The 12,543-nt window shown below is 40.9% G+C and overlaps 2 protein-coding genes across 2 annotated transcripts in view; one reads left to right on the top strand and one right to left on the bottom strand.

Annotated features, from left to right (window-relative positions):
* Nucleotides 1–1,131: 1,131 nt before the first annotated feature.
* rnf151 (ring finger protein 151) lies at nt 1,132–3,165 on the bottom strand. The gene is made up of 4 exons (XM_005734706.1): nt 3,085–3,165; nt 2,402–2,571; nt 2,214–2,310; nt 1,132–1,712 (listed from the first exon to the last, which is right to left on the bottom strand). Exons 1-4 carry the CDS (start codon nt 3,163–3,165, stop codon nt 1,245–1,247), a joined length of 816 nt encoding a protein of 271 aa, XP_005734763.1. The 3' UTR covers nt 1,132–1,244.
* A 416-nt stretch (nt 3,166–3,581) lies between these two features.
* Nucleotides 3,582–12,543, top strand: part of tbl3 (transducin beta like 3) — a 13,455-nt gene continuing 4,493 nt past the window's right edge. The window contains exons 1-17 of the mRNA XM_005734705.1: nt 3,582–3,783; nt 3,903–3,954; nt 4,249–4,344; nt 5,849–5,896; nt 6,014–6,155; nt 6,265–6,349; nt 6,693–6,863; nt 6,943–7,018; nt 7,119–7,215; nt 7,302–7,516; nt 7,871–8,012; nt 8,743–8,801; nt 8,906–9,012; nt 9,137–9,269; nt 10,371–10,610; nt 10,739–10,809; nt 12,194–12,403. Coding sequence (XP_005734762.1) covers nt 3,752–3,783; nt 3,903–3,954; nt 4,249–4,344; nt 5,849–5,896; nt 6,014–6,155; nt 6,265–6,349; nt 6,693–6,863; nt 6,943–7,018; nt 7,119–7,215; nt 7,302–7,516; nt 7,871–8,012; nt 8,743–8,801; nt 8,906–9,012; nt 9,137–9,269; nt 10,371–10,610; nt 10,739–10,809; nt 12,194–12,403 — 1,976 coding nt within the window. The 5' untranslated portion in view covers nt 3,582–3,751. The remainder of the gene's footprint in view (nt 3,784–3,902; nt 3,955–4,248; nt 4,345–5,848; nt 5,897–6,013; nt 6,156–6,264; nt 6,350–6,692; nt 6,864–6,942; nt 7,019–7,118; nt 7,216–7,301; nt 7,517–7,870; nt 8,013–8,742; nt 8,802–8,905; nt 9,013–9,136; nt 9,270–10,370; nt 10,611–10,738; nt 10,810–12,193; nt 12,404–12,543) is intronic.

Raw genomic sequence — 12,543 nt, 5'->3', positions numbered from 1 at the left:
TAGAAAAACAAGCCTGGCCTTAGTTCATCTGTGAGATTTCAATGAAATACCTTCATCAGTTGATCTATTTAAATAAGACCAGCACAGGTAATAATAACAATGTAAAAGCTTTATTTACAAAATAGGTTAAACAGGTTACATTGCAACCTGGCAAAAAACAAAACAAAAACACTAATCAGATGCCTACAGTACCATGAAAAGTATTTTCCCTCATTCCTATATTTCTCTCACTCTTTTTTTTCTTTTTTGATATTTGTCACGCTTACATGTTCCGGCTCATCAAACAAATCTTAACATTAATTTCTATATAAACGATAACCTGACCCAGGTTATGACAATAGGTTATATAAACGATATAACAATAACCATACCCCAAGTACGCTTTCATGAAATAATGGCAAGACATTCAGGATTTTCCGGCAGAGAGCAGACTTCTTGGTTACATCAATTATAGCAAGTCGTCCAGGTCCTGAAGCAGCAAAAGGGTCACAGACCATCATACTAACACAACCGTATTTGACGGTCAGTATGATCTTTTTATGAAATGCTGTGGTAGGCTCTTGCCAGATGTATCAGGACACAAACCTTCCAAAAAGTTCAACTTTTTTCATTGACCTTAGCTGAAGCAAGTGGGGCCTGCAGTTCTTTAGATGTTGTTCTTGGTCCTTTTTATAACCTCTTGAATGAGTCGTCAATCATCTCTTGGAATTCACCACTGTTTTGAGTTTTCTCTGTTTGTCTAAAATGCTTCTCACCGTGGTTCACTGGAGTCCCAAAGCCTCAGACATGGCTTTGTAACCCTTTCTAGACTGATGGATGTTAGTGACTTTGTTTCTGTTCTTGCAGTTTTGTTTTGTTTTTTTTAGATTAGAGCCTTTGTGTGAATGTTGAAATTGACCTCAGCTTCACAAAAATGTGGTTAATCACAGAGAATTCATAAATTAACAAGAGAAGAATGACTTTTTCATACAGGTCAGGTAGGTTTGGCTTTTTTTTTACCTCAGAAAATGAAATCATCATTTAAAAACTGCATTTTGTATTCACTCAGGTTATCTTTTTCTAATATTAAAAACATGTTTGTTTATTGGAAACAAAATATGCAAAAACTATTAAAATCAGGAAGAGGGCAAATACTTTTTCACAGTACTGCATATACTCAAAAACACACATCTTCAAAGAATTAAACACATACTGAATTTATACACAGCAGTAGCTCAACCAGCACCAGCAACTAACTCCCTTCCTCAGCAGCTGCTGCTGCTACTTGGAGTCCCACTGGAGCTACCACTACTCTCCCCAAGGTCCTCCTCTTCCACCTCATGCAGATCATCCATCACCTCCAGACTCTCACAGATAAGCCCTATCTGCCTTTTCATGTGGGCCATGGTGCTCTGCATCCTCCTCATCTTCCGCTGTAGGGCGGTGGCAATGGCCCTGTGATTCCTCTGCCTAGCTTCGTACTCCTGCCTCAACTGCTTGTAGCAGTTGTGTTGAGCCTGGGTTCGGTGGGAGAGTATCGTCCCACAACCCATGTGGCAAGGCTGGCGCCAGTGCTCACAGTGGTGCGCATGGGTCTCGAGGTCCCTGCGGAGGAGCTGTACCCTGCAGCCCTGGTAGGGGCAGGGGATTAGCTCATACAAACAGCTCATGCTGTGGCAGTACTGCTCTGAGAGGGGAAAGGTCTCTGCACAGCCGCGGATCTCATTCTTGCACTGTGAAGCACACAGAAGAAATCATATAGTTAATAAAATGACTTGTGTTATAAATGTGTTATAAATCGGTCTGCAGGAGAAGAAGAAGAAGAAAGCGTACTTTATTGAGATAGAATTGAGATAGAAGCTAATAGAAGAGGAATTGAGATAGAAGCTAATCCAAGCCATAGACGACTGAAAACAAAACAATTCTGATGCACAACCTAATCATTTCAGTCATTTATCAAGCAAAAATGTCAAACATCCAGTGGCTTTAGCTTGGATTTATATTTTTTGCTTTCCTCCATCTCAAATAAGTCATCTTGGGCTCAGAGAATTTGTCTTGATGGTGTCCTTATTATTAATAACTTAATAAAAACAGTCACAAATAAATGTGTCCCATGAAGTGGTTCACACATGAAAATGCCAGGCAGCACCAGGCAAATACAAATGTATCCACTCTGTTAGGGCTCATAAAAAATCATGTAAAAAAAAATCATGTGTTCAAATTCCCTTTCCTACCTTGATCTTCAGGCGTCCAATAGATTTGCTTAGCTTGAACATGACAAAGATCAAGCTTGGGTTCACCGGCTTCCTGCAGCAGGGGCAGGTCTCCTGTCTGCAGAGGACAACTAGGAATGAGTCTCTGACCAAATAAAAAAACCAGGTAAAACTTTTGTCCAAGGATACTGATAAGATACATTCAGTACCTTTTTAGCCACTGCAAGATGCATTTCTTGCAGAAAATGTGGTGGCACGCAGCTCTTACTGGACATCTGAGGACCCCTTGGCATATGGTGCAGATCAGATCATAGTCTGGAGTGTCCACAAACAGCTCCACATCATAACCCCCGCTCTGTGTTGACACCTCTGGGTCTGCCTAGATGTGGCCACAGTGTGTAGAAAAAACAGTATCTTATATTTCAGATATACCTGAGACTGAAAACCATGGCTCTGTGACTGTCTATAACCTCTCCACAGTGTTCTCAAAATAAAAAAAAAAGAGAGACAACAAAACAGAGCTGTTCTGGAAAGCCATATGACTGATCACATGATTACAACAAGTAAGTCTGCTCCCTTTCCAAAAATCTTTTTTTCTAACACACAAAACATTAAACAGTGACAAAAAAAGATCTGAAATTGTCCTCAATGGTATTTTTACTTTGTTAAAGTACAACATATAATAAAAATGCCACAATACTCATGTATTAGTATACAATTCAAATACCAAGCAAATAATAGAGTTGATTCTGGCTATATACACAATCTGTTTTTGACCTACTGAGCATCAGTCCATAAATCTGAGATTCTAAATCTAGATTAAAATACAAAAAATCATACAAATAAATAAATATAAAACACACGCCAAAACAAAAAGCTGCCCTCTACTCACCATGGCAAGCTCCTGTTTTATTTTTCTCAGCGTGCTTCCATAACCCGGGGGGCTGGTTTTACTGCATATCGATCCTCTCATATGTCACATAAGTAACACACACCCGCGTTATCAATACAACACGCGTGAACATTCCTGACTAAACAACGAAGGAGGGACCGCGTGTGTGCGCGCGCGCTCGACAGATGAAAACAGTGGGCTAAACTGTAGAATCGAAGCCATAATGGGAGAGCGTCGTTTCCCTGCTGTTCTAGCACCAAACTCATGGTTCACACGGCTGCTATTGTTGTGATACTCAGGAACTACATTATAAATAAATAAATAAATAAATAAATAAATAAATAAATAAATAAATACATAAATAAATAAATAAACTATAAGCATATAGATCTGATTATTTTCCCTTGCTTTATATAAAGTTTACTGTCAAAATTAAAAGTTTAAAAACCACCAGTTTGGTGTTTGTGCGTTCATTTGTTGACAACAGAAGTCTGACCAATCACCGCGCCGTGCGCTCAGATGACGTGCAACGTGTGCGACCATGCCGTCAACATGCGGGATGGATGGCGGTGTTGACTGTAGCCAACGTGTGACATGAGAAATAAGTAGTATACGCCGCCTGTACTCTCTACATCACTTCTTTTTTGGGCCATTTCTCACGGGCAAGATGGCAAATACCAACCTTCAGTTCAAAACCAAGTGAGTTTTGCTTTCTGCACGTGTGAGCTGGAGATCATGTAGCAAGCTAACACGAGCTAGGCTAAGGTGTTATATGAAGTTGTTGAATCCACTGTTGCCGTTTTCTTGTTCCTTTACAGTTATGCTGTTTCCAGCAAGATCGAGCCATTTTACAAAGGGGGAAAAGTGCAGGTGGGTGCTCGGCTTTGATGTGTGTGTGTGTGTCTCTGTGTGTGAAGCTTCTATTAATGTCTTTTGTGACACTTTAGACACTTTTGTAACAATGCGCTGGTATAAAGTTGAGCGAATTGCACAAGGTATACAGGAAGTGCAGCAAAATCAAGAAAGTCCTGACTTTGTTTCTTGATAATCATGACAAACAGATGTTTTCAGAGTCTCACACATCTGTTTTAAGTCTGTATGACATTAACCAAGATTATGGTTAATGTCATAGATTAAATCTGACCTCTCCCCTTTTTTTTTCAGATCAGCAAAGATGAGAAATACATCTTTTGCACCTGTGGCTCTCGAGTCAATGTTTTGGAGATCAGCACTGGGAAGATCATTCACTGTGTTGAGCATGTGAGTTCAGCATCTAACATCAGGGGTGGGCAGTTTATTTTTACCAGAGGGCCACATGAGAACCTGTGTCTGTTGTGGAGGGCTGCGCCAAAAAAGTTGAACTGACTTCAGCTTGGCATTTCTTTCATTTTGTATAAACTGCTCCCAGTAAAAGTAGATGTTACAATGGGGCAATAATGATGAGAATTAGGTTAACTAAAAGCACAGACATTTTTTCACTGTTTATTCAACATCCCCAGAGATGGCTGTGAACAAAATGTGCATGTTTGTTCAACATTTAAAAGACTTTAAACTTGCAGCTGTAGTTTAATAACTTTATCTGCATTTGTTGATTTCTTGTTGAGCAATGGAAATCTGGTTTTGTTTTGGACTTGAACAAGTGCATTACAGTCAAGTTCTGTGTCCAAGGTTGAAATGTGAAGGGCAGCAGACAGGTGATCTCAGCAGACAGAACATCATCTGGATTTGTTAAACTTTCATCATTCAGAGTTTTTGTTCACAGTGTGATTCAGCTCTTTTGCTTTGGGGAAGTTAACTATTTTAGTTATATCTACAACATGGTTAATTTGTAGCTGTGACTTATACAACACCTCCTGGTGTCTGATTCAGTGGGAAAATACCAATTTCAGTCACTCTTTTCCTTCACCTGTCATTTTTCCTGTCACATTTAGATAGCCATCGGTTGTAATACCTGCCAGTTTGTCCCATGGCAGAAACACCCTATGTGTGCAGTTACCTCCATGAAGAAATCACTCCCTGTCTTAGTGCCTTGCTGCTCTGTAATATACAAAGAAGACTAACCAGGTTGTGTCGCAGACATCCCAGCTCTCGATCAGAGCCAAAGAGATAAAGTCCAAATTGTCCGCTTACCTTTTTAACTGAAAAATTAAGATTTTTCTCAGTGTCCTCAATCCCTCTTGTTACAGTTTACCTCTCCAGGTAAACTGTAACAAGAGGGATCTCAAATGCTTCTTTTTATCTCAGCGCATATTAGCACAGCAGTGCACCAAACACTCTTTCATAAACTCCCAGTCAGAGAATGAGATACTGTGTTTTGGTGGTTTTTTTGTTTTGTTTTTTTTGCGATTTTGTGAGAAACCACAAAGCGGATCCTCATTGCTCCATCCCTGCTGGACGTGTAAAACATCTCATAAACCTTCATAAACATCTGCTCTAGTATGTTTACAGTGAATCTGTATTCTCATGCACATCTAACAATTGAAAAATCTCTAGTTTCATCTTGGAAAGAGATCCAAATTGCTTTGGGGTTACATCATGAAGGGCATCTAGCCCAAATGATCTGCCAAATTAAACAGCACTGCCTGCTGTGATGAGCCTTTGTCTCACAGAAACCTTGGCTACTGCATCTTTACTGTCTTTATATCAACAACCTCATTCTAACTATTGCCATTGGTGATTTATCAGTCTTCTTTCTTTTTGTGAATAAAATGTACTTCCATGTTTCCTGTCTGAATATTTTGTTGTTGTTTTTTTTCTCTGGTAGGATGATCAAGAGGACATCACGTCATTTGCTCTCAGCTGTGATGATGAGGTACAGAAATGCCTGAGTCACTTCTCATTAGATCAGTCACATTTGTGTTTTCAGTATTTTCAGCTGTCACCCTGTACAACAGGACTCAGTTGGTCTTTGCTTCGTGTCTCTCCACAGATGCTGGTAACAGCCAGCCGGGCGCTGCTGCTTAAGCAGTGGGATTGGAGGCAGGCTAACTGCACTCGGTCCTGGAGGGCTATTCACACTGTCCCCGTAGCTAGTATGACCTTTGACTCCACCTCTACTCTCCTAGCCACAGGTCAGCTACCACATGATTTATTAAAAAGAAAAGCTTCTCCCTGATATCTGCTACGTGTGTGTGTGTGTATATATATATATATATATTGTTTCTATTTATTTACCTGCAGGTGGCTGTGATGGCACAATAAAACTTTGGGATGTGGTGAAGCAGTATTGCACTCATAACCTGAAAGGGTCATCTGGTGTTGTACAGTAAGTCTCAGGCTCTCATCTTAAAATGATGTATATTCATATATCATACCATTTTTCTGCTGCTTATCTGGGTCTGGGCTGCAGGGGCAGGAAACTAAACAGGTACAAAGGCGCTTCCAAGCCAGCATGTCCTGGGCCTGTCTCAGTCCCAATTATTTTAATGTGATAACTTAAAAGAGGCAATGTGGAAGTTTCAAATTGATACCAATGGGTTTATCTACCAGGAGGCTGAGAGGTAGCACTGGTGGCTGCCAGTATTTTTTACAAATGCTCATATGTAGCAGGATTTAACAATAATATGAAGAAACTAGAAACAAAGGAAATATTTTGTGTCTTTGTGCAGTTTGGTCCAGTTCCACCCAAATACCGACCTGCTGCAGCTTTTCTCTTCCTCTTTGGACTGTGGCATCCGGATATGGGACCTGCGCTCCAGCCAGTGTGTGTGTGTCCTGCAGAGCCACTACAGTGCTGTGACATCTCTTAGCTTCAGTCCCGATGGTAACGCCATGGTCAGGTACTGTGATATTTTAAATCAACCTCAGACTCCTTTTTGTTTGTGTAGCGCTGTGTGTTAAAGTCCTGTGCTCTTTCAGTTCTGGCAGAGACAAGATCTGCACAGTTTGGGACCTGAAAACTCGCAAAGCCAAGAGAACTGTTCCAGTCTATGAGGTAAGCTCGTCAATTTAGATTCATTTTAACTTAAATACATTTTGTGCTCTTCATTTGGGGAGAAAACTGGAGCTTTATTTGTGTGTATATGATCTTACAGGCTGTGGAGGGTGTTGTAATTCTTCCTGGAAGTACAGACTTGGCTGAGATCGGAGTAAAGAGCAAGGACTTGCATTTCATCACAGCTGGAAGCAAAGGTCTGGCTGCTAAATACCTCAAATATTTATATAAATGTCCTTCATCTCCTCTGTGTCACTCATCTTCTCTCCTTTCTTTCTCCTAGGTGTATTAAGGGTGTGGGAGGCCAGCACGGCACGTTGTGTCTACACGCAGACCCTTCCCTCCACCCTCCCCTCTGCCTCTGAGGAGGATGAGAACGACAACCCCCGCAGTCTGACATACCTGTTTCACCTGCCCGCCTCAGCTAGACTGGCCACAGTCACTGCAGAGCACAACATACTGCTGTATCAGCTGCCTGCTCTCACCACACAGCAGCAAGTGGGTACTGGGGTCACGTCTTAGTGGACTGCTTAGGTCCAATACTTACATGACATCACACTACAGCTTCAAACATCTGTTAGTTGTTTCTTTTTCTTACTTTTACATACACATTAAAAATAAATCCAATTTTATGGAATTGTTTGTTTCCCTGGTACACAGAAAGAGAGAAGTAAAAAACAATCTTACAAAAATAATAAAATATATCATCACCAGCTTTGTAATTGTTATTTTAAACATTGGTATCATCTCAGAAGGTTCACTATGTTTCTATTTTTTGCTGTTCTGTGTATCTGCGTATTAGAATTAACGGTCACTCTCTCCTCGGTTGCTCTATTCACCCTCCCGCTTCAGTTTGTGGGCTACAGTGACGAGGTGCTGGACGTGAAGTTTCTGGGAAAAGGTGACAGTCACATCGTGGTGGCCACCAACAGCTGCCAGCTGAAGGTTTTTGAGCTGCTCACCAACAGCTGCCAGATCCTCTATGGACACACAGGTGAGTCGCCAGCAGAGGGCAGTATGTGTGTATGCTTACATGTGGAAACACCTACAGTATGTGTGTTCATGTACAGCAAACTACAGTCCAGAGACATGCATGTCAGTTTAAATGGGGTTTCTAAATTGGCTGTAGGTTTGATTGTGAGTGTGCAGCTGTCGGTCTCTGTGTTGAGCCTTTGATTGGCTGATGACCTGCTTAGGATGCAGCCTGTGATAGGCTCCAGCAACCACATGGAATTAGAGAAGCACTAAATCAGGGATGTCAAACTCATTTTACATGATGGGCCACATATAGCCCACTATGAGTGGGCCTGAGTAGTGAAACGGCTCTTTCTCTCAATGTAAATTAAGTTTAACTAAACATTTAATTCCTGAGATATCTTATTATAGGATAAATAATTATAATTTCAACTGTAGGACTCAGTTATGTTTAACATCTCTGCCATATGCCAACAAGTCATCATAGTTATTTGTAGGGGATGTAACTGCAACAGACTTACAATGTACGTAATGTAGTATAGCACAAAATCTAATAATAAAAAGAAAGTAAAAGTCTAAGGACAGCTGTTTTTAAAGTAAGGTTGGAAGAACAGAAATGAAGTTCCTGCCAAGTTTTTGCGCAAGAATTCAGAGGTGACACAATGTGGTTGTCTCAGCTTTGGGACTTGCTGAGCAGGTTGGTAGATTTTTATCTCTGCTTATTTTTTTTATCTGCTTATCTTTTTCAGATACGGTCCTCACACTGGATGTGTTCAAAAAAGGATCTCTCTTTGCAAGTTGTGCAAAGGTACGGTTAAAAGAAAGAACGAAGAATTATATATTATATGTGACCAAAAGCTGCTATCCCCCCTTTATTAGGTCAGCAGTAACATTTGTATGTTGCATCTGTAGGACAGGTCAGTGCGTGTGTGGCATATGGACAGTGACAGTGGTCAGGTGCGATGTGTGGCCCAGGGCTCCGGCCACACCAACGCTGTGGGCTCCATCTCCTGCTCCAGGTAACACTCCGCCTGCAAGCCGTCTAATAAGCTGGTTTTCTTTACACACGTGACTACACAGATACAAATTGAAGGGGGAAATGACTGTATGTGCATCTGCCCTTGTCTTTGTGCTTGTGCCTAGGATGAAGGCATCATTCGTTGCGACTGGTAGTCAGGACTGTACCGTGAAGGTGTGGGATCTACCTGCAGACTGCTCTGCAGAGGGAGGCATCCATCAGCTAACTGCCCGCGCCACAGAGAAAGCACATGATAAGGTACAAGGCAGAACGTTCTGGTCACAGTCCAAGAAGATCTTGTCCATTTTGTCCAGCACATTAACGTTGCAGGACAGGTTCACGGTCACAGTGTAGCTGCCATCTTGGGAACTGGGATGCTATTTTAAAGCTTAGGTCTAAATAAATTAAGGAGAGAGTCATAATCAGTGGTCTCTAGGATATAAAAACCACATGTAAAGAATCACCAGTCAAATCTGATTTATAAAAAAAAATGCTTGAAGGGTTTGCTGACTGCCCAAAATAAAATTTCATTTGTCTGGTTCCCTGAGAAGTACAATTTAACTTTAGTCACTCAACATTTTGACTTGGTCAATTACTGTGACTTATAACAAGCATTCATATTATAGTTGCAGGAAGCCAAGAAAACACGAGTAAAGACTGGCCATCTCTCTGTATTAGACTAATGGGTAAATATGTCTTACTTACCCACTTACCCACTCATCCCTTGAATTCTTTTTGTTTAAAGGCTTCACTGTGGCATCTTCATATTCTGCAAAACACCTGACTCAGGAAGGTTAGAGGAGCCATATGACTGCGAGTCAGTAACTGTTATTTAAATATAATTTAAAACAAGAAGAATTTAGATTATGATGCTTCTTTTTTAAATAACTCCACAGATGTTGTGTATAATAAGACACACAGACTGGTGAGTCAGCCACCAGTTATGTAAACAGCTTTAAGCAAGTTGGCCTCTTCTGATAAGGAAATGCAGAATAATTCAGGACGATGCTGGAAAGTAATCTTTCCTGCTACACCTGCCCTCATCTTACTTGGCAGCATAATAGAGCAATTAAAAGTCAGTTAATAGTGTGCTATGCGTATTTCTTTATACCAGGTTAAACCGAAGTAGGATATTGGTTACTCAAGAGTAAGGTGGAACTGCAGGCGGTGTGGCAACAGGAGTGGAGATCATGAATTTCTTTGGAAACTTTATCACATTAGTTGATCCCAATTCAGTTATTACTTCAGTCTTTTAAAAAAAAAAAATGTACTCATTCAAACCTTCATTTATAGGAAGCTCATCAGTTTTGTTAAAACGTCTGGTCCTTTTCTCCTCTACCTTCCACGTCATGTCTCCAGGATGTAAACAGTGTTGCCGTATCACCCAATGACAAGCTGCTGGCTTCAGGTTCCCAGGATCGCACAGCCAAGCTGTGGTCCTTGACGGGGGAGGGAACAGTGAGCCTGCTGGGGGTGTTTCGGGGCCACCGTCGTGGCGTCTGGGCCGTTTGCTTCTCTCCTGTGGACCAAGTGCTGGCCACCACCTCTGCAGACGGCACAGCCAAGCTGTGGAGCCTGCAAGACTTCAGCTGCCTCAAGGTGGGACATTTACTGTGCACGTGTCAGAATCACAGCAGTCTTATGGTGTTGCATAAAAGTAATCATGTTCAGACATTAGTGAGGTCTAATTTGTAGCTATATTCCTTGTTCTTACTACTTTTTTAAAGACATTTGAGGGCCACGATGCATCGGTTCTTAAGGTCATCTTTGTGAGCCGAGGCACTCAGCTGCTCACCAGGTAAACGCACCAAACACGAAACCAAATACACGCCCACGCTGCGGATCGATGTGAATGCCCAATCCAGACTTTAAAAATCATGGCTTTGTTTCTCATCTTATTTCAGATATGAATCTGTCGTAGTTTGCAAAGCTTCCACATTTATAGTAAGACAATGAAACAAACCCTGTAATTTAAAACCAAAGCTGAAATGTCGAGATGCTTGTCTGTGTCTCAGTGAGAAATATCTTTCAGAGGTTTGGTGTTTATAGATGGCAGAGATTGAGAAAATTATGGGAACCATTAATTGTATCTTTGTTTCCATCTTTATTGTTCCCTGTTGTTTGCAAGAATACAAGAAATCATAATAGAGTACAGTGAAAAATCTTTAACCAGCCCTCATTTCTTTATTTCTTTTTCCTCCAAAGAGCCGGACTTTCTTGTAATTTTTAGATGTGGTCTTAAAGCAACAGTTCTCCCAGCTTTCTGAACGTCATTCAAAGGATTTTTCTGGATATTGGCTAATTTTTTCAGTTCAATCCTTGTAGCTGACCATTTTCAGGAAAATGTTTTTTTTTTTCTTATTTGTAAAGTCACTTGACACTGACCTAATGAATAATTCAAGCATAAAACGACACCTAACTCATAATTATAGATAACAGAGAACCAATATAATACCACGTTTAATAAAAATTTTTTTTTAAAAAGTGCTTTTGCACCAACAAGTTTATTTCCAAAGTGCTATGAGCTAAAAAACTTGCTGTGATTTGCAGTGAGTCCTTAAAAAAGTCAGGAAATAAGTGGAGGACAGAAGAATCTATCTACAGCAGGTTTGCAGTATCTGAAAGTCAGGTCGATGAGGGGAGGGAAAAATTCAGCAAATATGGGAGACAGGATCTGTGAGATGCACTGGCCTTTCTGTTGATCCAACTACTGTTCACTGAAGTCTCATCAGAAATGGTCAGTGGAAGGGTAGAGTGTCAAGAAGCTGTTTTTAAGGAAGGGAAACGGGGAGAAAATGACAACGTATGCCAAATTACACGAGAACTGGACTGTAAATCAGTAACATCAGGTCTGGTGGGTTCGCTCACATGTTTTGGGTCATATTGATTATTAAAAAAAAATCTAGCTTGTCTCTTAAATCTTGGTCATACTATGTTTCATAAAGGAGGATCACATATTATAAATACATTGGTGAATGACTTGTAATCAACAAATCATTAGACAGTGGTTTCACAGTCAGACGTATCCTGATCCGTGGTCTGACTGTGGCAACAGCGGATATACTCATTTCAAGGCTTCAAAGCATGACTGTGGAAACCCAACAAATGACATAATGGTAGCTATGTCAGTTTTTCATGCTGTGTCTGGTTTCCACACAGTAATTAATAATTGTTTTCCATAGTGGCTCCGATGGTTTAGTGAAGCTGTGGACCATCAAGACCAATGAGTGTGTGAAGACACTGGATGCCCACCAGGACAAAGTGTGGGGTCTCCACGCCAGTCGCAAGGATGACAAGATGGTTACTGGCTCAGCAGACTCTAACATCACCGTGTGGTCGGTAAGTAGCATTCGGCTGCTAGCCTCCAGCTGGATAGGGAATAAGAAGGGAAGGTAACTTTGGCCTTAAACACTTAGCAGTCAGTCTTCTAAACAAATACTGACCACCGAAACGAAGAGTTTCACTTGTTTTTCCATTAGTGTTGCTATTTTCTCTATGACTTAACCTAAAAACTGCGTCACAATTATACAAT

The sequence above is a fragment of the Pundamilia nyererei genome, unplaced genomic scaffold (genome assembly GCF_000239375.1).
Source record: "Pundamilia nyererei isolate P.nyererei 1_Seehausen unplaced genomic scaffold, PunNye1.0 scaffold00059, whole genome shotgun sequence".
NCBI lineage: Eukaryota > Metazoa > Chordata > Actinopteri > Cichliformes > Cichlidae > Pundamilia > Pundamilia nyererei.
The sequence above is the reverse complement of the archived record's forward strand: the minus strand, read 5'-3'. Positions and strand labels throughout refer to the sequence as shown.